Source organism: Triturus cristatus, chromosome 4_1 (assembly GCF_964204655.1).
Source record: "Triturus cristatus chromosome 4_1, aTriCri1.1, whole genome shotgun sequence".
Taxonomy (NCBI): Eukaryota; Metazoa; Chordata; class Amphibia; order Caudata; family Salamandridae; genus Triturus; species Triturus cristatus.
Window position 1 is genome coordinate 439,505,414 of NC_140585.1, and position 25,196 is coordinate 439,530,609.

At 44.7% G+C, this 25,196-nt stretch overlaps 1 protein-coding gene across 2 annotated transcripts in view; it reads right to left on the bottom strand.

The window, feature by feature from the left end:
- Positions 1-1,396: 1,396 nt before the first annotated feature.
- Positions 1,397-25,196, bottom strand: part of RMND1 (required for meiotic nuclear division 1 homolog) — a 485,798-nt gene continuing 461,998 nt past the window's right edge. For both annotated transcript variants that reach the window (XM_085652595.1, XM_085652596.1), the window contains exon 13: positions 1,397-1,728. In XM_085652595.1, coding sequence (XP_085508721.1) covers positions 1,696-1,728 — 33 coding nt within the window. In that variant the 3' untranslated portion in view covers positions 1,397-1,695. The remainder of the gene's footprint in view (positions 1,729-25,196) is intronic.

The following is a 25,196-nucleotide window of genomic DNA, read 5'->3' on the forward strand; positions in this document are numbered from 1 at the left end:
TACCCACCGATCCAATAATAAAAAATTTAGCTACCCCTAACTCTAACCCATAATAGTTTATTTCTGATATCTATCAATGCAGTTTCCTTCATAAAAGCCTGACTGAGTCACATCCAGTAGATCCAGTCCCTCATTAGATTGTGATCATTGTTCCTATACCACATTTTCAAGTACAAAGGTGCATTTTATGCATATGTGTAAACAAATGAAATTTGAGGGATCAGAGCACTCTCAAGGAGACTGATTAATGTAATAAACTGTGTGTCACAGTTGAGGTCACTCACAAAATAAAATGTAGGCAGGGGTCTAGAGCTGATTAAGAGGATTGAGTTTGGAAACCTGTGCCATTTAGGTTAACCACATATCTAATACCCCATCCATTAAGAGCAGTCACCAGGTGAGTGGCTCTTAGCTCTCACATGGTGGTGCGTCTTAAATGTTCTAACCAAAGAACAGCATTTCGTTGAAGTGCTTAGCCAGCCAGGTTGGGTTCTGATGATGCCACTAGAGATTTCAGGCAGTGAAGTTTAGCTTACTAAATATGTAATGATTTCTGTTGTACTGTTCTAATCAAAGTTTGTTAACCCCTTAGAAGTTTCTTCTTTTGCTTTAATAATTTCATGCTCCTGCCTGCAATCTCCTCACCCCTGAATACGCTGCTCAACAATTGCCATTCTTTATCACTCTGTCTGCAAACCTTTATATAGACCCCAACTCTGGTGAGAACCAGGCATTCCTGTGGAGGCCATTTTTTCCTCTAGGCAGCTACCGTCTTCAGGGCTGCTTTCTCAGTTGCCTAATGTGAGGCATTATTTACCCCTTTGGGTGTAGTCATGTACATCAACAGGCCTATTTTGTCCACCGTAGAGTTCTAAAATTGCAAATGCTCTTGCAAGAGGGGTGAAATCAATGAAAACACAAATAAATCATGATCTGTTAACGTGAGTGGCCCATGATCTATGGAGAACAAGTATACTCCTGATGTGAATATCCAATCAAGTGTATTCCCCTTGATATCAGTATGGGTCTGGACATAATGAGCGAAATTAAGATTTCCTTTGCCAGAGCCCTATCCACCAAACCATAAGGTCTTCCACTTCATTCATACTCTTTCCAAGGCTATATAGAGCTATTCCAGATAATCAAGTAGCTCTCTTAAGAAGTCTTTTAAATAATAGAATACAAATTACTCTTCGTTGTTGCTCTGGTTAGCTATACAGGGAGTTATGCAATGATGACTGACCACTGTTGTATATGTTACCAAGAGCTTTTTTAGCCATGTGGATTTGCTAGATGACTTAACAACCTAAAGCTATTTAATTTCACTTCGAATTAATTCATATATTACATGGTTTACCAAGTTTACTTTAAAATTGAAACCCGGGACGATTGGGCATTTGATTGACAATATCTTTAATCTACAGTGGTAAATCATTACATTCAAAATGACAGAAAACAGAATTAAAAACGGTTTTGTCCAATCTTTGTCACATAAGCATATACAAAATTCTGAATTTTGGGTTTTAAATAATTGTACTATTTTACAGCTATTTCAACATTCCAGTGAATTTGAAGTACAATGTTAATGCTGTGCACGAAAAAAATAGTTTTCATGATGATTGCGACTTTAAGCTCCATCTTTAGCAGACCATTTGTATTTGGAAAACATCTCTTCACAATGTTTCTTTTTAAGGGTCAAAAAAGGACTCTTGCAAGCTCGAACATTACCTGTGGGATATAAAGAACACAATAATTATATTGATTATTTTGATGTTTCAACAATAGTGCTATCTGTTAGCTTTCTCAAAGCCCAAAATTAACACTGGTTCTATGGCACGGTGATGCAGTTTTGTTAGCGATTGTGCAACAAATAAGTAGAGTAACCCAAAATTAAGCTAAGTGGCATAAGATCATGCCATACAGAAGGGGACGAGTGGTCTTAATTATTCTTAACAGTGACAATCACCAGGCACCAATTCTTATTGCCAAATACTTGTCAATAGGACAGTCATAAAATGCAACACATAAGTAAACAGGTGGAAGGCAGGTGCTCTCATCTCCTGCCCACTTAAAATTCAATATCACCCTATCATCCTTGAGTGTTGTACAATTCGCAGATTTCAGAGACAAAAGTCAAAGGCTCATTGAGGGTTTGGGGAAATGACCACGCCCTAAATCAGTAGATCTCTTGCCACGCACAACCATGGTTCCCCTGCCTTTACTTAGAGGTGGGGAACCCCCATGTGTTCTATGGCAGAAGCACAGCTGGCTCCACCATCACTAATCTCTAGCAGGTAGGCCTTCTGTCATGGGGCATCTGGCTAATGAACACCATAAGGCCCACCCAATTTAGTACAGGTCATCTGTTGTTCATTTTGCTTGCCTAGGACTGCCATGTTATGCATGGTGGCCCTGGGCAGGAAAAGCATGCATATCCTGGACAGTGGGAAGAAAGCCCAATAGACACCAGGGACTGATTTTTATTGTGGTATAATGGGTGGGGATGGCCCTCCCAGGCCTCAGGCTTAGCTCCCACCCATCTAAATAACCCCCAGCAGTCTTTCTGCCCCAGTTGAAGACAGATAGTAGTTTTTTCCCTACAATATGCCCCAAAACCCACTAAACCACCAGGCAGTGTATTTGGAGGAGAGGGTGCCCCCCCAGCAATGGGCTAATGCTTCCACCTCCCCCCGGGCCCAAAAATCTTTTTTCCCCTCTGCGGGCTCAGTCTGACAATTGTTACCTCCAATCTGCTCCCGGGGACTGGGGCAGAAAGTCCACTAGTCACTGAGGGTTTTTTTTGTGGAGAAAAGGGCGGGGTGGCTCCCCCAGGCATTGTGCCTTGCCCCTCCTGCCCCCCAAATGATTCACAACAGTCTTTCTGCCGCCCCGCCCCAGGGGCGATAAGATAGACTTTAACTCCAATCTGACCTGCAGGGTGGGCAGAAAGCCCACTAGGCACCAGGGCGTTTTTTTATTATGGGGGTGGCCTGCCCACACATCGGGCCTAGACTCCACCTCCAGTAGGACCCCAACAGTCTTTCTACCCCCTGGGGACTAAAGCATCCCCATTATTATGGCAAGAAAGGAAATGTTTATTTTTTATTTATCTTTACACACGGGTCGGAGAGTTGGGATAAGTACCAATATCGTCCTACTTCTATGATGAAAGGATGCACTTTTCAGGCTTGGGTTTGCTGCTATCTGGGGAGACCTGCCAAAGCCAGGCATTTCTGAAAACTGAACACCTGGGGCATTCCAAGATAGTGTGTCTTGTTTAGATTCCATGATCTTTTTTTTTTTACACTTAATACCTTGCAGATCTCAAACTTTGACTAAAATTGCACATTTTCCTTCCATTTTTGTGACATAAACTTCCGGAGACCTCCGGGATCCACACAATTCTTACTAACCTGCCTTTCCCCACTTGCCCCGATGAAAATGTTACCCCACTTGTGTGAATGGGCCTAGCGTCCATGATACAAAACGCCCAACACCACAATGTGGAGAAATCACCAGTAGGGGTAGATCCAATGTTTGGACCCGCCGGGCTCGGCAGCCACACAGGAAATCCTACCAAAAACAGATATTTCTGTAAGATGTTCATCTGGGGAGTCTAGGGTGGTTTGCCTCGCGTGGTCCCACAACATTTTCTTACCTACAATGCTGTGAAATTCTCATACTTTAAATAAAATCGCACATTTTCCTTGAATTTCTGTCATGTAAACTTTTGGAAAGCTCAAGGATCCACAACATTTTTACCACCCTACATTCCCCCACTTGTCTTGATCAAAATGCCACCCCCCTTGTGTACTAGACCTAGTGCCCCCGACAGGCACACATCAAACCGATCAATGAGAGTTGCTCCATGATACTCCAATTAACCTTAGTTTGATATGTGCCTGTCATGTGCACTAGGCTCAGCCACACAAGTGAGGTAGCATTTTATCGGGACAAGTGGGAAGATGCTGAGTGGTAGGAATTTTGTGGATTCCCGCTGATTCTGGAAGTTTACGTCCCATAAATGCAAGGAAAATGTGCAATTCTAGGCAAAGTTTGAGGTTTACCGGGCATTGTGGTAAGAAAACTTTGTGAGATCCAAGTGAGGCATACCACTCTTGACTCTCCTGGGTGTCTAATTTTAAGAAATATCTGGGTTTGATAGGCTTCCTCGGGTGGCCAGCGATTCTCGGCCACAAAAACGCCACTACCCCCATTGCCAAATCAGCTCATTTTTGTGACAGGAAATGTTCATGTCTCCACACTGTATTTTGGGTTTTTTCCTGTTGTGAGCACTAGGCCTACCCACACAAGTGATGTACCATTTTTATTGGGAGACTTTGGGGAATGATGTGTGGTAGGGAATTTGTGACTCACTGCAAATTCCAGAATATTCCACCACAGAAATTTGAGGAAAATTTGCTTTTTTAGTCAAAGTTTGAGGTGCACAGGGACTTCTTGGTAAGAAAACCTCTATAGTGCTACACAAGTCACCCCACCTTGGATTCCCCCAGGTGTTTTAAAACATTTACAGTTTTGCTATCCACATTGCCAAATAAGGGTCAATTTTCAGTCAAAAAATGTGATGTACCCAAGTTGTGTTTTGGGGACTTTCATGTTGCAGGAACTAGCCCTACCCACAAGGGAGGAACCACATTTATTGGTACAATTGGGAGCATGCTGGTAGGAAATTCTCTCACAGAAATGTTAGGAAAATGTATATTTTTAGTCAAACTTTGTGGTTTGCAGGGCTTCCGGGTATGGAAACATGGTGGGAACAACGCAAACCACCCTACCCTGGATTCAACTAGGTGTTTAGTTTTCAGAAATGTACAGGTTTGCTAGGCTTCCTTAGGAGCACTGAAATGTCTCTAGTACTGTTGACCGCCAATGGCTTGAAGAGTATGCATATAAAATGTATCCTGCCATTAATAAGCATGGTCAGGCTATATCTGGGATAAAGTAAAATCATATATTCCAAACAGGTCTCTTCGCAAGCAGCCCTTTTAACCCTTCTGCTGGTATGCCTTTTCTCCCTAACGTACTAAGCTCTTTGTGGCGATATGGGTAGTTTGCGTTTAGGCCTCCTTAACTTCTTTCCACATAAGCTATCAATGCCAAATTAGCGTCCTTTTTTCCGACATCTTGAGGTTGACAAAGGTACCTAGGGTGTGTGGATTCCTCTGGAGGAGACTGACAAAGTAGCCAAAATATAGCAAACTTTTGTTTTTTGGGGGGAAAATAGGAAAAAGAATTCCCCAAAAAGCATTTGTTTTTTCCTCCTTAAAGTGGCATCAATGAAAGGTTTGCTCTTCTAAAGTCACAATTTACCCAATTTCCAGGAACATGCAGAGCTGAATCCCCCAAAAATATTTTTTTTACCACTGTTTTGGTATTCAGAAAGAGCTAACCCATTTTTCCAATTTTTTTTTTCTTTCAACTAATTTTTAGTTTGTGATGGAAACTAGGGTGAATCACATGGGTGATCCAGGAAAGCTATAGAATTCTGAAAAGTAGACCAAATTCTAAATTCAACAAGGGGTGTTTGTTTAGATCCCTCCAGCTTTTCTCAAAGAAACTACTGTTGAAAAAAAATGAGCAGTTGGGAAAAAGCAGGCCGCCTGCTCGCGGCACATCTGAGACAACGGGAGGCTGCAATCGCCATCCTCACTATCCGATCTGTTGATGGGGAGATCCTCACTCGACCCCAGGACACCCTCAATGAATTTCTGTCATTTTACAAACAGCTTTACACCCTGAAGGTGCCGGCCAGCGCAGAACGGGTATCATGTTCCTCGAGGGAGTGGACCTCCCACGTTGACGGACAAGGGCAGGGAGCTCTTAGCGGGGGACATCAGCAAGGAGGAGATCACAGTGGCAATCTCCATGCTGCCCTACCACAAGGCTCCAGGCGAGGATGGATTCCCCGGGGAGGAGGCAATCGATTCCCTAAATGCCGCCTTACAAGAGGAAGAATGAATGGCCTCCCTGGGACCGCTCTCTAACAGAGCAGTGATGGTGGTCCTGTTCAAACCGGGGAGCGACCAGTTACTGTGTGGCTGCCATCACCCCATCTCCCTCCTAAATGGAGATATTGAAATCATTGCCAGCCTCTTGAAACCACACCTGAGCAAGGTCATACCCTCTCTCATTCACCATAGACAGGTTGGTTTTGTTCCAGACCGCTCCTCCAGGAATAACTTCCACACTCTGGTAGCCCACTCTCCCCCCTCTTGTTTCTTCTGGCCATGTGGCCCCTGGCTTCTGTCATTTTTCCACTTGCCGCTCATAGCTGGAATACCCAGGCCTTTCCAAAGTGTATCAATATGCAGATGACATTCTTCTTACCCTCAAGGATCTCTCACACTCTTTCCCGACATTACTAGAAGTCATCGACGACTTTGCTGCCCTATCTGGATACAAGGTGAACTGGGACAAAAGCGAAGCACTCTGGCTCTCCTTAGGCACCACAAAGACGGCAATCCATGGCTATCCCTTCCAATGGAAACCCTCACGTCTCAAATACCTGGTGGTCCTAGTTAATAGAGGCCTTGAAGGAATAGCCAGGGATAACCGGACACCCTTGGTGGCGCAGATGAAATCGGACTTTGACAAATGGTACCTTCTGGTATTTTCCATGTGGGGCAAAGTGTAGGAGGTAAGAATGGTCACACTGCTGCGCTTTACATACACACTGGGAATGCTACCAGTCATAGTGCCTCTAATTACTCTACGCCTCTTTGACACCCGGATATGGGCCTTAATTTGGGGCTCCAGTCGCCCCTGCTTAGCCTCACTCAAACTTAAGACTCACTGCTCCTTTGGAGGTCTGGCCTCCCGCCTGTAGAGCGCTACTCTTTAGCCATTCATCGCTCCCAGCTTGCTTACCTGCTCCCAGGCACACTGGACCCCTCGCAGTGGGTTACAACAGAACTGGCGCTCCTCGCTTGCGGCAAAGGTCTTTGCTCCCTTTATGTGGACCACACCCCACCAATGACCTCTTCCGCATGCTGTGACACAGGCCACTCAAAACATGACACCTTGTGCACCTCTATTAGGCGTGGACCATTAGCTACACATCAAGATTGAAAGAAAAAAAGACATACGGACCCAGGACCAAGTGTTTCTGGGCGGCAAATAGAAAGCTTTCGTCCACCTACAGGAGCAATTTGGATTACACCCATGGCAGGCCTGGCTGTACCTGCAGTGGCAGCACTACCTGCGGAGCCGTCTTGCTCCTCGCTCTTAGGCCCTGCAGTCTTCACCAATAGTGGAATATCTGTCCGTGTGGGGCGAGCACATGGAGTGATGTCGGGACTCAACAACACACTCACAAACTACCTCTTCTCCCAACCCTCCTGCATGACCTCCTACCTAAGTGGCAGGCCTGCCGACAGTTCACCACTGAAGAAGAGGACCGATGGAGGTTATGGAGGCCCTATATAGCGGAATCCTGGAAGCTCGGCTGAAATTCTGCCTTTTCAGGACTTTCTGTGAGTGGTACTGGACTCCAGCAAAGCTGCAGAGAGCTGGCCTCCTGACCCACTCGAGGTGTTGGAGATGTCCGGACACCTTCTGCGACTTCCCCCACATTCTGTGCGACTACCCCTCTATTCAGCCCTTCTGGTCCTATACTGGGGACACCGAGTGTCCATGCCTCTACACCTCCCCTGTTATCCTTCTCTACGACACCAGAGACTCCCCAGATATCTCTCTCCCACAACGTCACCTCCTACACACGGCGCTATCCACAGCCAAGTTATGCATCCTCCGGCAATGGAGGTCGCTCACACCCCCTCACAAAAGGATTAGATGGTTGCAATGGAAAAAAGCACTTCGAATTACATTTAGCTGAATTTAATAGTCACTTTAAAGCCGCTGTAACCCACTCTGAAATAGTTAACCTGCACTCCCATGATGACATGGCTTATGTATTTTGAGGGTGCTTTCTCAGGACATAACAAGCTCTCACTTCACATACAAATAGCAAGCTGTGTCACTTTTGGTAAGTTGGAGATTACACCACTCATTTGGGATATTTATTTACATCTTTCACAGACTCCCATAAATGATTTATTGCAGCTGCACAGCTCCTAAAGTATCAAACTTCAGTGAGACTAAAGCGGTTTGTGAACATTCTTCACATCCAAATTAACTGAGCAAAAATGGTGCCATGTTTTTTCTGATGCCTTGTCGAACTATGGCGCATTTTAGTATTAAATCGTTTTTTCATTAGCAGAACACTTGGCATGAAAATACATTACAGTATCGCCTACAACCCTGCGGGCCGGCTACTGCACATTTCGACTAGGAGGGCAGAACAGTGGAATAATGGCTCACCCAATCGGGTAATTAACACAGCATGTCGCCTACAACCCAGTCAGGGCAGGCCGCGTTTGTGAAGGAAAGATAACAGACAGGCCTAACTCCACAACAAGCGGATAGTAGCAAAGTCCAATGTGCTGCGGGGTTGCGAGTAGGAACAAGCCGAAAGCCTAGTACAGACAACTAATTGCTAATGGGTCTGCGTTTAGAAAGGAAACAAAAGAACATCAAGAAAATCCAACAACAACCCACCACCCAGTGCTTAATTTGTGCCGGTGCTTTCCGGTGCTCAGCACCAGCACTTTATTGTCAGGGCCGGGGCTATAATTTATTTTCAGGAGGCAGTGGTGGCAAATTTAATTTTTCAGAAATACATGCACAAAATGAGACAGCTTTACTTTTCCCACTCTTAGGTGCTGCGCAGCCTCTCACTCTCACACATTCCTCAACCCATGCACGCCTGGCTGGCGATTCAATTTCAACTTTTATTCTTTCACTAATAAAAAAAAAAGCAACCGGGCTCTCCAAGAGCCGTCTATATTGCTGCAGTTAACACTGCTTGCCCATCCCCCTCCAGCAAGTTAGAGAGCCCCTTGAGGAGCGGAAGAAGGCTGGACTCTTCATGTCTGTTACCTGTCACGTAAGCCTTCAGCAGCTCCCTATTGGCTACTGAAGGTCTAGGGAGTTCCTGAGCCGAATGCTTCTATCAATAAGGATTTTCTAATCGCACACGTTTTCCCTCCATGGAGTTTCCTGTGGGATCCGGCGGTAAGGTACGTTTTATTATATTTTTATTTGCATTCATCCCCACCCGCAAACACCTGCGCCCGCCCCCCCCCCCCCCCCCCCCCCCCTCCTCCCGCAAGGATGCCGGCCGTGGCTGGGTGCCTGAGACCATCGAGAGAGAGAGTGCGGCCTGGCCTTCACAGTGCTGGGTAGGGAGTAGTCATAGTGAAGTAAAGCGACCCCACTTGGCTGAGTTCATTGCACACGATTCTCTGCAGCAGACGCACGACCCATAGGGCTACCAGAAGAAGTCTACATTGGACAACAATAACGACTCATCTCTGTTTTTCCCAGATTGCAGACATAAACCTGCCATGCCTTAGCTGGGAGGGAGCGAGCGGGGGTCCCGGCAGCCGCGTTTGTCACAGACGAGTCTGTCTTCTTGACCGTATCTGGGGCACACTGTGCCCCCTCAATCCCCCCTGGGAGGGTGGTTCACGCTTCTTGCCAGGCACTGGCTGCAGGAACACTTCAACAGCATCATGTGGCCCCTGTCACCTGCTGCCACTCACCATAGGCCCTGAAGGGGCCGAAGCGGTGCTCGCGGGGGGCTCCGGTGTGGAGGGCAGTGAAGGGGGTGCACTACATCGACCATTAAGGCTACCGGTGACAATCACTCGGCCCATAGAAAGTTGTTCATCATCTCCCGCATTCAATGGCCCCCCGAGCAAGTTAATGGTAAGGCAGAGCCATGCTCTCATGAAGGAGGCTGGTGGGGGCTTCTGCAGAGAGCAGCGCGCACGGAGAAAGAGAGGCCGACTGAGGTCAAGGAGGATAGAAAGATGGCAAATATCGAAACACCAGGACTGTGTGAAATTGTTGAATAGTTGTTGCTCGGGAGAAAGTCAGAATGAACAGCCAAGACATACCATGGGGGATGGAAGGGGGTGGTTCTGTGCCAGTCAATCTTGAATTCATCACCCAGTATTCAAAATTGCTGACCGTGTCTTATTTTGCCACTACCTCGTGTTACACAGTTTATTTGAAATTCTTAAAACCGGGAAATGATCAGCCTGCACTGTGTAACATTGCTGCTGCAGTCTGCAGAACAGCTAAAGAAATGGTTTACATCCTGATCATCAATGACATTGTTATTTTGTTAGCATGCAAACACAATGCCCGTTCAGCTCCGTGCTCGGAGAGCAGACTGTTTTTGAAATGGAGAAGTGCTCGCCAACACCTGGTGCACCCTTCTTTATCTCATGAAGTCCAACTCTTCTGTTCTTCGCACTACATGTTCAACAAAAATAAATAAACTATCTCTGTTCTGTTTTTCTTTGTACAGAAAAACAAGGCCCTGGTATGTTAAGACACCTAAATTCAGGGTGAAATGCAATTACCATACAATCAGTCTCTGCTCCCAGATGAAGCAATGGCCCGGGCCAATATGGTCATTCCTGCTGGCATGCACATACACCGTCACATAGCTGTTAAATAGATAGAAAGTTTGCGCCCCAAGTAGTTCACACGCACTCATCCAGCGCTTGGGAACCCAGGCACACACTAGCGCGCTCAGGAGAAGGTGAACTCAGGATGGCATACACTAGCACCTATCCAGCATGGCGGCCATAGCGCGGTGATAAATTTATAATAATTATAACGACTCAAAAAATTAATTGGATTTTGTTCTGTGGATGGCTGAGTGTGCTGAACTGCTAGCATCTGGCGCTGCCCGAGTTAAAAAGTCAATAAAACTGCAGTGGTTCAAGCAATAGTAAAGGCCCCACTCATTCAGCATGAAAGCAATGAGAGTGCAGTATGTTGTTGATGCATTTGGGCCACACTGTCCAAAATATTGTACTAATTGATGGTTCAGTAGCATAGAACACTGTCATTAACATATGAAGGATTGGCATTCTTCACAGGGACCATTTGTCCTGCCATATTATTCCTTTAGATGATCTCCAGGAGTCTTTTCAGGCTCTCCAATTCTCTATTAATGGTGCATACGGAGTGCCGTTTAAGGGCCTTCTCATCTACAGACCCCCAGGGACCAAACTGATTTTTGCAGACAAATGCTTAAGATCTTAGAGTCACATTTTGGTTGTGACCATCTCACTGTCTTGGGGGATGTAAACTTTCATTTGGAGAATGTGGATTCACCTGAAACTCAATCTCTTCTGGATACCTTCTCTGGGTGTGGGCTGATACAGTTAGTCAAAGGACCCACCCACACGGCCGGCCATACGCTCGATGGGGTATTCTCCAACGACACCCGGTTGGCCACTGAAATGCCTTTTCCTCTCTCATGGTCCGACCACTATGCGATTCCCTTGGTTTTAACGACCTCCTCGTCCAGCAATAGGGGAAATAAGTCTAGTAAGTTTGAACGGAGACGTAATTTAAAAAATCTAACTAACAACGTACTCGCTCCTAAACTTACAGGGCTATTGATTACCCCTGGGGAGGACGTAACTTCGGCAGTGGAGAGGCTGGAGAACGGCTTTACAACAGCCCTTGATGAACTTGCACCGGCCACTCTGTGCTATTCTGCCAGAAGAACCCCCTCGGCCCCCTGGTTCTCTGAATCATTAAGACTGCTTAGGCAGGGATTACGGAGACAGGAACGTCTTTGGCGGTCTAGTTGGGACTTGCGTGAGAGGGATAGACACAAAATTCTTTTGAAGACATATAAGAAGGAGGTAATATAAACTAAACAAGAATATTTCACCTCTCTTACCTCCTCTCTTTCTTCACCCAAAGACCTCTTTAAAATCGTTGACACGCTCATCTCATTAAAGATGCCAGACCCGGTGGTTAGCTCACAACAGCTATGTAATGATATTGCACAATTTTTCAACACCAAGATTGTGGATATTCACTCAGCGTTAGAGCTACAAAAGGCGACTCTATCCACCTCCACAGGTTCTCCCATTACCTTGTTACCTCTACCTGAGGAGGTGTCCCTTGGAAGTCTGTCCAGTTTTCCATCCCTTTCCCTACTGGATCTTGAAGTCCTTCTGGCCAAGGTTAGGTCGGGGTCCCCTTTAGACCCCTGCCCTCTGAAACTTCTTAAACAGTGCAAGGATTGTTTTCTCCCGCCCTTATTGGGTGTGATGAATGGGGCAATGAAGGAAGGGACCTTCCCCCCTCAGTGGAAGAAAGCAGTGGTCAAACCTCTTTTAAAAAAATCCACACTTGATCTGGGTGTGCTTAAAAACTTTCGCCCCATCTCGCTGCTCCCAGCTCCCGCCAAGATGCTGGAAATTCATCTAAATAAGCATCTTGGCGACTTTCTGGAAACCCATGATCGGTTAGACCATTCGCAGCACGGATTCAGGAGAGAACACAGCACCGAATCTGCCCTTACCATCGTGCTTGATACCATTCGCACCAGGGTTGACAAGGGACTGACCACTCTCCTTATCCTGTTGGATCTCTCGGCTGCGTTCGATACCCTGTCTCCAGCAGTTCTAACATCAAGGCTGAGAGAGATAGGGGTGGAAGGAACGGCACTTAGTTTGCTGGCATCCTTCCTGAATCAGAGGGAACAGAGAGTAAAGCTGGGGGAGTTTTTGTCTCCATCCCTTCCTGTGCATTGTGGGGTCCCTCAGGGGTCGGCATTAAGTCCGACCCTTTTTAACATCTATGTTACCCCACTTGCCAGGCTTATTAGATCCTTTGGGATGGAGGTAATCTCTTATGCCGACGATACACAGATTCTGCTGTCTTTTACCCAACCTGCTATCTTGGCTGCCTCTAATTTTAAAAACTGTATGAAGGCAGTCGCTCAATGGATGGTCTGTAATTCATTGAAGCTTAATGGAGAAAAGACAGAGATTCTGGTGTTTGGGGGAAAGGAGGATTTTTGGTCGGCTGATTGGTGGCCTTCCACTATGGGGGTGTGCCCCTCACCGACGACTCTGGCCAAAAACTTAGGTGTCTTGATCGACCCCCTCCTGAGGATGGATCAACAGGTAAAGAGGACCATCTCCACCTGCTGGGGCCTCATAAACATCCTACGGAAGATTAGGCACTATTTGTCTTTCCAGGCCAGGAAACAAATAGTCCTGTCACTGATAGGTTCCAGACTCGACTACTGTAATGCTCTTTATTTAGGCATTAACAATGGCTTGGTAACCCGTCTCCAAATGGTGCAGAATGCTGCCGCTAGACTGGTTCTGGATCTGCCCAAACGGGCCTCTGCTCACACGGCAAGAAGGACCCTACACTGGCTTCCAATTGAGGCCAGGATATCCTTTAAGTCCTTGACTCTGATTTACAGAGCTCTGGCCACTAATCGGTCCGGAGGCTTGAAGGATTTGTTGGTCCCTTATACACCTTCTAGAACCCTCCGGTCGTCCAACAAGTTCTTGCTTCTAGTTCCCAGGATACGTAAAGCTAAGTGGGGAGGCAGAGCCTTTTCAACTCTCGCTCCTAAGCTGTGGAACACTCTGCCCTTGGAGATTAAATCTCTTCCTTCTGCGCAGGCTTTTAGGAAGGCCCTTAAGACATGGTTATTCGCCAATGCCTACGCTTAGACATGATCTGCCTTACTTTTGAACTGTTTTGGTTAGGCGCCTTGATGCCTTCGGGCTAAGTCGCGCGTTTACAAGTCTCCTTTCATTCATTCATTCATTCATTCATTCATATAGCACATTTCCACTATCCATAGCAATCACCCCCACATTTGCACAGACAATCGTGCAGTATTAGTAACTTCTACGCCATTATCACATGACATCTCTTTATTGATGGCAACTTCACTTTCACAATTGTTTTATTAACATTTTATGTTTCACAAATTTGCATGAAAAGCACCATTTGCCCACTCTTTTTAACCCCTTCACCCCCCCCAAAAAAACCTATTTTGACAGCCAGGCTCGCTCGCCAAAGGGGACTCACCGCAAACTTTTACACCTCACCACTTTCAAATGTCAGCAGCCGCCACGGCCTGTAGCCAAAATTAATTAATTCTTTCACGCAAGCTGCAACTCCAGGCCGAGGTGAATCATGGGTATTCTTCACAGCCCCCATTCCGTACAGTGCATCGGAACCGGAGGACAGAGTCAATTACCAGGTAGCTTAGAACTAGCGGTGAAGCCTTTATTTGCGACCGATATAACTGCAGGGTGCTGGATACTGACACAGGGCAGCTGCTCCTTGTTTGATTTTAAAGAAACAGCATCAATTGAGCTTAGGTATTTTCTGTTCATGTTGCATTTTCACCTAAGAGCTTGTCTGTGACTCTGTGTACGTGCAAGGGACAGCAGGTCCGCTACATGTGTATAACCTTAAGTCAGCAACGACATGCCCTTAGGCCACCCCTAGGAAGGCCACCCCTCCCCATTCATACAGCCCTGATTGCAGTGCTCATTATAACCTTATGTGGTGACATAATACGGAATTGTGTTTTTAACTTTGGGAAAATGTAACAGTTCATATCCAGACACCTTGCAGTCTGCAGCCCTTTTTCCTTTTGCATTACAAAAATCTTAATAGTGGGAATAGTCACAAATACAAAATGCTGTATTTTATTTTACTAATAGCACTTAAGGAGCTGCAGCATCCCTCCCTCGCCCCCAATACATGAAAGCTAATTTGGCCATAAAGAAGTTTTAGAACTCCGCTCTGACATGGCACTCTTCTGTTCTATTTTAAAGAACAACGCAGCCAGAATGCACTTTGGCCACAGATGCTGTGGGTTTCATTAATTTTCTGAAGTGTAAGACACATTCATGTGTTTTTTTATTTGAATTAAAAATAAAAAGACAAATACCAATATATAGGCTTAGTGTGATTTTCCTTAATTTTTCAGTTGCAAGGTTATGGTTTGATTGTTACAAAATGTATTGAATCATTAAACGTTTTAAGCTTTAAAATGACAAAATGCAAAATGCGTATTTGGCTGTTTCTAGTGTCCTAGTGTATTATTGTGTGTAGTGCATTTTGTACAGTTGTGTTTATTAATCTTCAAATGTCGCGTTTGCTATACATGAAAACAAAACAAGATGGTATCAACATTCAAATGATTTTGGTCCATTGTCTTTTCTTCTATGCACCCTGTCAGACAAAGACCTCTTTATAGTCTGGTGTCAATTGTATTCTGTGCTGGTTGGGGTTTGACAGCTACATCATTGTGTATTACCTTCATGTTAGGGAGCAAAAGGCACTGTTGTACGTTGGGAACATTATTTTAAGGGCTAAGGCTAAGGGGTGCCAATTGGGGTAAGAAATGTTCGGTTCATGCCTATTTACAATGCACTTGTGAGAGTAAATCTCTTTCTAGAGCCTTGTCCCTACTCCATCTGTCCTTTTACTCATCCCAAGCCTCGTCTTGCTCCTATGAGCTCCCTAAAAACCCTTTCGAGATTCTCCCCTCCTCTAGCCCTCCCTCAACCCATCCCAAACCTCATATTACTACTATGATATCCTAAATAAAACTTTCTAGACGCTTCCCTGTTCTATTCCTCCATTATCCCATTCAATGAAACTAACAGACTCACATGTCCATTGATCAAATTAACATATATTTCCCTATATTAACCCACCACTAATCCTTTTTGGGTTCCGGAGTCGCATTTTTCCCACCGAAAAGTGCTTTGACATGTTGTCAGGGGTGGAAGTGCTGTATAAATACAATTACAATATTTGGCATATTACAGGAGTGAATGATGTGCATAAATCAGTTACAGGTTGTGCATCTGCCAGGGAGGTGCATATTGCCAGGGAGGTGCATATTGTGCCTCTAGCAGAGTCCAATATGGATGTGGATGTGGAGAGGTGTGGCTCACTGGTTAGAGGCGGCAGACCCGTAAGCAGAGGACGGCCCGGGACCAGGGTTCGATTCCCGATGCGGCAGGGTCGTGGACCAGGGTCAGCGGGCTCGATAATTCTCGCCTCGGTGCCTACTCCAGTCAGGGACCACACTCGGCAACTCTGGGCATTAGCTTGCCTCATCTTAACAACGGCCCCCCCAGACCGCCGGGGATGCTTGGTTGCACCTTAGAGATACCCATTAGGGACCATCTCTCAGGGTGAGCCAGGACGGGTTCCCCAGCGGTCGAAGCGCGGAGATACTCCTCCGGGAGTCGATTCTAGCGCTATATAAACCCACAATTCAATTCAAATCAATTCAATTCAATATATTCTTAATGTGATAGATGCCTTCATAGTGGACTTGTACCTCTGAACTCTATAATGTCATATATCCCACTATCTTTTAGTAATAGACTGGTCCAGGGCAGTTTAGGGTCAAACAAATACAAATAGGGTCTGAGGGAAAATATTTGAAGACCTTCACGGATTCTTAATCCCCCTTTCCAAATATTCAAATACAATAAAGAAATCCGAGGTCTACAACTAAGCAACTCTTGATACAATTCAAAAAGGTTACCATTTAGCAGTTGCTCCAACAGATAAAATAAGATTATCCTTAGATCAAGTTCTTTTCCCTCACCTGTTTTGGTCTTCACCTTTTGTATCTGATATTTTTCATGCTTACCTCTTATTTTATCTGTTGGAGCAACTGCTAAATGGCAACCTTTTTGAATTGTATCAAGAGTTGCTTAGTTGTAGACCTCGGATTTCAGTTTAGGGTCAAGCCTGGAGAGACACAAAATACAACACAAGTAGATAGTCATATCAGAATTAGTTTGGGGTCAGGACTTTAATGGTCAGAAAAAGTTCATTATCTTTGGTTCCAAAAGTCATGATATCCAGTCTCTTTTGCGGTTTTGCCTTGATTTTATTAAGATATTATTTCCAAGGAGCTTGAAAACCAACACGTATCAAGTCAACCATCATATTACCAAGGTAAGAATTCAGATCGCGTATTAAATGTGGCTTTCAGCCATGCCAGTTGAGGATGTGGGTTGAGCCAATAAAGTAAGTGGGTGGAGCCAGTAAAGGACATGGGTGGAGCCAGGGGACATGGGTGTGGCCTCCTACAAAATTATGAGCACCTGGACTTCATATTTTACAAATTAAGCACCCACCACCCCCACCCCACCCCTTTCCAGTGAGCAAGATACAAAAGAAAATGTATTTCAGCTTACAGATACTATTAGATACGATAATCCTCAATGCCATAAAGCGTCAGGGAGCCCTTAGGAGATAGATTGCGCTATGCATCCGCGCGACCCTCAGGAATCAACTTCAGAATCCGGGGATAATTGAGACAGGACAGTTCCCGGAATTCAGTGGATAGAATGGAACTAAAGGGGGCCCAAATCTTGGTGTAGTCTGATTTATTCCCAAGGGTAGCCATAGACAGCCTCTCCATACCTAAAAGATACCACAACTGATGCAGCCATTGCGTATGTTCCGGGATCCTGTCAGATTTTTATTTTTTTTTTTTGTTGAAATTTTTTATTGAGTTTTATAGAACAAATACATCAGAGCATAAACAACAATAAATAAAAAAGAAAATAAATCCAGGTTGAGAGAAACAATGCAGAAGGATACTGATGAATAAATATGATATAAATATGCATTTAAATAAATAAATACTAATTGAAGTAATAATTAGGTCAAGGCATAGAATGATACATAATAAAGAAATAACCTATAAGGAAAAGAAAAGGGAAGAAATCTAGACAATAAAAGTGCAGAAAATATAAATAGATAGAACGAAGAGAAAGTAATTAGATAAAGACAGAAGAACGCCACAACGGATAAAGCAGAGGATAAAGAAGGCAAAGAAAAGAGATAAACAAAGGACAAGAGAAGGTAAAAGCTGATTAATGTGCTTGGGTAAAAGTAGAAGCAGGGGAATTAGCAGCATTTGATTTAAGAAATGGAGACCAAATTCGAAGAAAGGTGTCAGCTTGGTCCTGAAGGTTATATATTGTGCGTTCATGTGAGGCAGTCTGGATCATCGCTACCAACCAATCTTCCTGAGAGGGAGGTAAAGATGATTTCCAATGACGCAGGATACATATTTTAGCAGTAGCAATTGAGGTATGAAAAAGGCGGAGTTGTGGTTTCGAAAGCTTTGGGGAGTGACGTAAGTCATGCAGGAGAATGTTAGTTGGTGTGAGTGGCAATTTTAGGGGCATAGTGGAATTTAAAGTAGTACCAATGTAAGCCCAATAAGATTGGATACTAGGACATTCACAAATGATATGAGTAATATCACAACCTGAATTGGTACATCTCCAGCAGTTAGAATGGGAGAGAAGACCAGCTTTGTGTAATTTGACTGGAGACCAATGCCAATCGTGTAGTATTTTTAAAAGACAAAATTTGAGCCTTGATTCATGGGCTCCCTTGTTCAAATTCTCTAGAATCAAATCCCATTCAGTATCGGAAAAGGAAATTGAGAGGCGAGATTGCCATTTACGCTGAAGATCGTGTGAAAGAGATTTAGAAAAAAGATGAGACGAAATTTTTTTGTATATACCAGAAGTAACACCTTTAAGTTTCCCCCAAACGTGCAAATAGGATAAAATAGGGGAGTCTTGCAGTAGCCACGGCGATGACCCCATATGGGTCTTCAGACATTGCTGGAGCTGAAGGTATTTAGAAGAATGATGTAGGGGAAGATCGAATTCTACCCTTAGCTGAGAGAATGGCTTAAAATCCCCATCATGCAGAAGTTGATCCGGATAGAGGATACCTGCTGCACGCCATTCAGGCCAGGATAACATGCGACCATTGATACGAATGCCCGAATTATTCCATAGGGGAGCCTTAATATGAATTCTTGGATTTGAGCCTAACAACCTATGACTTCTCTGCCAGGATTTATGCATGGCAGATAATATCGGATTTTTCGGGTCGAGACGACTGGTGCCAGTACCATACAAAGGAGTAAGATTCGATTCAGAGGATAGAAGATGTCGTTCTATTTGAACCCATTGTGGCAAGTCTTTGATACCAGGTAAAAAATATGAGAGTTGGAGATATGCAACGCCAAAGAGTAGTGTTCAATGGATGGAAGGTCAATTCCGCCAGATAACTGATGAGCCTTCAACTTAGTTATAGCAAGGCGAGGCTTAGCAGTACCCCAAATGAAGGTTTTAATCTGGGCATCTATTGACCGGAGTAAGGATAAGGGAATCTGTAGGGGAAGCATGCCCAGAATGTATATAAATCTCGGAAGAGTAACCATTTTAACAGCCTGAGTCCTACCCCAAAGAGAAAGACCCAAAGCCTTCCATTTATCAAAATCCCGTTGCATTTGGGAGATAAGAGGAGACAAATTATCTGTAACCATATCTTGTAGCCCTTTATTAACTAGGACACCCAAATATTTGAGGCGTGAGGGCTGCCAGTGAAAAGGAAATCCAAAAATGGCTGCTTTTGTGGTACCGTTAGAAATAGGTAAAGCCTCACTTTTGTCCCAATTAATCTTGTAACCTGAAAAGGAAGAGAAATCATTAATAATTTGAAGAAGAGAAGGGATCGACCGAGGAAGACGAGTAAGGATGAGTAAGATGTCATCAGCATACAGGTATATTTTGGAATGTCCAATGGGGAGGGGAATACCAGAAACCTCATCAGATTGACGGATGGTAGCAGCCAAAGGCTCCATAGCCAAAAGAAACAGAAGGGGGGATAATGGACAACCTTGGCGTGTCCATCTCTTAATTGTAAAGGTGTCAGACAGAAACCCACCACAATTCACTTGAGCAGAAGGATGATCGTAAAGTAAGTGTACTTTATCAATAAATTTTGTACCTAAGCCAAATTTATCCATGACCGTGAAGAGATAGTTCCATTCGATGCGATCAAACGCTTTTTCTGCGTCAAGTGAAAGGGCTAATGCATCATCTGTAAGGTGTTGAGCCGACCACAGTGCATGGGCCAGAGAACGCAGATGGTTCCGGGAAGAGCGTCCCGGTACAAAGCCTACTTGGGAATGGTGTATCAAAGAAGGCAAGACTTTACGCAAACGAGACGCAAGGATACTAGCCAGGATTTTAATATCAGAGTTCAACAGAGAAATGGGACGATAACTGCTGCAAAGCTGGGGATCTTTACCTGGCTTCGGTAGCACAACAATAATAGCTTTGTTAGAAAGGGGGCCTAATGAAGATGCATTATCCGCCTCCTGGAATGCGGCATGTAGAGTGTCAATAATATTGTGACCTGCCCACCGATAAAATTCAGGAGGAAATCCATCCTCTCCAGGGGCCTTGTGGTAGGGCAGGGCAGCGACCGCACTGGAAACCTCATCCCTAGTTATTTCACCCTCAAGAATGGCTTTGCCATCCGCTGAGAGAGAAGGGAGATGCACCTTTGCAAGAAATGCCGTCATCTTGTCCGAATCCATTCGATGATCAGAAGTATAAAGGGATTCGTAAAAGGAGGCGAACTCATTAACAATGTCTTGAGGCTTTGTGCACAAGTGTCCTTGCGCAGATCTGATGGCCGGGATGGCCATAGATGCCTCCCTTTGACGTAACTGCGCAGCTAGTAACCTTCCCGCCTTTTCCCCTTGCTCGTAATGTCGACCTTTCATTTTCTGTAAAGCGTATTCTGCTTTAGATGTAAAGAGACTGTTTAAGGCCATTCGGGCTTGTTCAAGCAATTTACGATTTTGTAAGGACGGAGAAGTGATGTATAGGCGAGAATAGGTTTGTATGTCATGTTCGAGCTCAACTTGTCTCCTTGCATTTTGCTTATTAGCGATTGCTGCATCACGCATTAATTGTCCCCTTAAAGTAGCCTTAGCTGCAGCCCAAAGAGTCCTGCTGGAGGTCACGGACCCCTGATTAGTAGAAAGATAAGTTTGAAGATGTGATTGCAGTTGGGATTTACCAACAGGAGTCCTGTGGCGCTGAATATTCATTCGCCAGGGCTTACGTCCAGGACTAGAAAGTCCCAGCTCAAGGGAAAGGAGAACCGGAGAGTGGTCAGACAATGCCGCTTCCAGAATGCAGGAATCGGTGACCAACTTAACTACGTTATGTGAGATGAGGAAGTAGTCAAGACGAGAAAACGTACCATGAGTCGGTGAAAAGAAAGTATATTCCTTATCTGTTGGATGGCTGAAACGCCAATGGTCAACCAACCCGATATCTGAGATGATGTCACCTAGCAAAGCTCTATCCGACGCATTGCCCCTATCTAATGGGCCAGTTTTATCTAGAATGGAATCTTGCGTCACATTCCAGTCTCCACCAATCAAATATTGCGATGCATTAATTTCGAGCAACAAGCGGGATAATTGAAGAAAGAATGTTTTTTTGGTACCCGTAGGGGCATATACAGACCCTACACAAATGTGAGACTCACCAATTTTAAGTTTAGCAAATACATAGCGGCCATTTACATCTGACCATGTTTTAGAGACAGTGACTGGAAGGGATTTACGAAGGCGAATTGCGACTCCACACTTGCGGAGGGGACCTGCGTCCGTGGATTCATCCTGTTGAATGCTGCTATGTATAACCTTGCCCACCCAATCTCTACAAAGTTTGTCTGATTCTAGAGCATCCAAATGGGTCTCCTGAAGCAAGGCTACATCTACATGCTTAGTCTGAAGGTAGGAGAGAACTTTCTTCCGTTTTATGTAATGGGTAAGACCATGTACATTCCAAGTAATTGCATTAAGAGAATGTGTCTTTGCCATATTAGAACAATGCAAATATCAGAAACAGGAGAATAAAGCACAAAACAACGTATTAAACCAAACAAAGGAAAAAGAAAAAGAAATGACAAAAGGAAGGGGAAACAGAAATAAAATAAATAGAAACGATACTCTAATTTAAATGGGATACATGAAGGAAACAATAAGAAGAATAATGAAGAAAGGAGATGAGATTTAGAGAAGTGATACAATAATAAGGAAAACTATAAAATATTGAGTAGAAACAAGGAGAGATCAAGACCGTAAACTGTTACCCGCGGGTCTGGGCGCACTAGAGCACCGCCACGGGAAAAGACCCCACAGAAAAAGAAAAAGGATTAGGAGAGTAATAATGATATAGAAGGAAAGCCCAGAAAAGCATTGTGAAAAAGAACATAGGTACGATAAAAAGATAGAAAGAGCAAAATAGAGATTAAGAAGCAGTATTACTTAGAAGGAGGAATCTAGTAATAATTAAATGCGTGTATAAATAAGCGTAAACCAACATGCAAGTATGCAAGTAGAGTAATAAAACTGTAAACAAACCATTAGACGCCAAGGCGCCCAAGTAAATGCAGAATCATTAAGAAATATTTAAGCAATGAATTGTAACATGAAGAGCAATGAATACAGGAAGAAGAAAGAGTGATATTATTAGGCAGAGAAATAACAGAGAGCAGAATGAAGGAGAAAAGAAATAAAGTAGAGAGCTAGAAAGAAAGAGGTAAAAAAGGACAAGCAGATATTATAAGAACAGCAAAACATGTCAAAAATGTGGTAAATAATTAACAGTAGAAATAAGACTCTCAAGGAAAAGGAGTCTACAGTTAGCTGCCAATAGGATTAAAGACAACAACTTTCAGGAGGGAGAGAATTATTCAGTCCGCATCTGAAGGAGTTTTAAGAGGAGAACGTGACTTGTCTCTTTGCAAATCTTGTGAGAACGTAGCAGCCGAAACCGATTGTATTGCAGATTTCCTATCTTCTTGTGAGCGATGAAGTCGTTCAAGGTCCCTACCCCGAAGTCGGGGGCTACTAGGAGGGCGCCTGTTGCGATCTGACAGTGTAGTAGAGGACTTAGAGGGTGATTGGGACTGAACTTGCTGTGAAGATGTAGTGAGAACCTCCATCTCTTGAGGTTGAAGACGGTCCAGAAATTGCTGAAGATGCTCTGGGTCAAAAAAGTCCTTAGAGACTCCATCTTTGGTAACGCGAAAGCGTGCAGGGTCAAATAGGACATATTTGATACCTAACTGACGTAATTGAGGTCGCATGGAGAGAAAGGCTTTCCGCCGCTCATTAGTTTCCTTGGAGAAATCAGCTGCCATAAAAATGCGATGACCTTCAAAGGAGAAGGAGCCTTGAAGCCGAGCAGCAGACAGTATTTGTCTTGTTTGTTCATGGCGAAGAAAACAGGCAATAATCGGTCGTGGACGCGCGGCAGGATCACCACGTGGAGGGCCAATTCTATGAGCCCGCTGTATCTCCAAAGGTGGATTGAAAGGAATGCCAGTCAGCTTTGGGAGAATACGACATAGAAATACACTGGAACTCTGCCCTTCAATGCGCTCTGGAAAGCCAAAAAAACGGATGTTGTCCCTCCTACTTCTGTCTTCCAAATCAATGAGTTTACTATGGAAGAGTAAAAGGTCCCGGTCTTGATTTGGAAGAGATTCCAATCGATTCTCCACTGCCAGAACTCTAGAATCAAGGGATTCAAACTTTGTATGAAAGTTGGTGATTTCTGTCTTAATTGATTTAGTCTCCTCAGCTAGTGATGTAATTGTAAGGTTCATGTCATCTAATCGACGACTAACCTCGGATATTTCGTGCAGGATACGTTGCAAAGTTGCCGCCGACGCCTGTCCACCATTAGAGGCCGAAGCCTGAGGTGAAGCGGAAGGAGAGGAGGCATTGCCTTTTGTTGGCATATTAGTGGACTGCTTGAGAGCTTCTGCAAAAAGAAGTGGTTTAGAAGCCTTGTTTCCTTGCTTAGAAGCAGACATTTGAGGAGAATGTTTGATGAAAACTTTGAAAGTACGTAAAGCCGTCTTGCTGTTAGGGAATTCTTATATGTAATTGCAGAAAAATACCGTGAAGTACCAAGACATGCAGAAGTAATACAATTAATAACTGTATATATATGACATTAATAAGCTAAAAGGAGCTTATATCGCATTTCTAGACACTAAAATGTAAAACCATGAGTACAATGTCATTACATTTGTGAATATAATATCACCTGTCGCTATATTCAAAGGCACGTAAATAGAAGTAAGATAAAATGAAACAGCATATGCGCGCTTATGGCGATAATAAGCACAGTTACATTTACAGCGAAATAAACAAGGCTGCAGAATGCAAGGTAGTCATGGTCAAAGCAGATAATGCACAGCCTAACTGAAAAGGTTGACAAGGGCACTATAATGTCATTGGAAGAAGACACACTCTTATGTGAGACATACAGACTGCGCTAAAGGAAGCCATGAAGCGCCGACTGTAACCAAAGTCAAAAAGGCGCGAAACTGCAACTGTAGCAAAGGTGAGACAACTCCTGAGAAGGCAAAAAAGTTCAGCTTGGGAGATCAGTTTAGTGTGATGAGTCGTGAGTTTACTTGCTAACCTGATGAGGCGCATATTGACTGGATGAGGTGGGTGGCATAAGTGCCACAACAAGATTATAGAAGGAAGTAGGCCTACCAGAAGCAGAGCGTCAACACGTCAAAAATCCTGACTCCTGTCAGGCGATAGAAGTATTGCAGCAGGCAAGTTGAAAGAGGTGCGGCCTCATGAGGAGGTAGATACTCGTCAGGAGCAACGAAGGCGTGCCTACATGAGGAAGGCGCACGACAACATTAACGAAGGCGCGGCCTCATGAGGAGGCGGGCGCCCGTCGTCAGCAACGAAGGCGCGGCCTCATGAGGAAGCAAGCGCTCTTCAGCAGCAACAGAGGTGCGGCCACACAGGGGCAGGCGCTCTTCGTGAGCAACAGAGGCGCGGCTTGAAGAGGAAGAAGAGGCAGCCTGAGGAAATACGTCAGGCAGGCTTCGCCGGACATGCAGCTCTACACAGCCCCGTCATCGAGGCGGTCAGTACCAGGGAGACTTCGCCGTCACATCACAGAAAACGCGCCCAAATCGTGACCACCACCTTCCGGCTGCCGCAGGGCACAAGAAAAGGACTCCAAAGCCGATATGAGGTGAGAAATTTCCGTTAAGGGTCCATCCCGCGACGGAGCTCACTCGTCAGGCGGCCATCTTCCTGCGTGGCCAGACCACGCCCCCCATCCTGTCAGATTTCCACCCCGCCAGAATCACCCTATGTGCTGCATTCAGTGCTAGCGCCATCTGCCAACCTCTAGTAGAGTGCAAGGGGAAGGTCAGTGCATTGGGCACCCCCAAGAGTGTATAAGCAGGGAGCCTGGGAATGGTGGCGTCGAAGGCCCTATCAATGTCGTCAATTATTCTGTCCCAATATCTCGTAAGCTTTGGGTAGTGCCACAGCAAATGAATAAAGGTACCAGGGCTGCCGCAGCCGCACCAGCAAAGGCCATCACATTGAGAGTTCC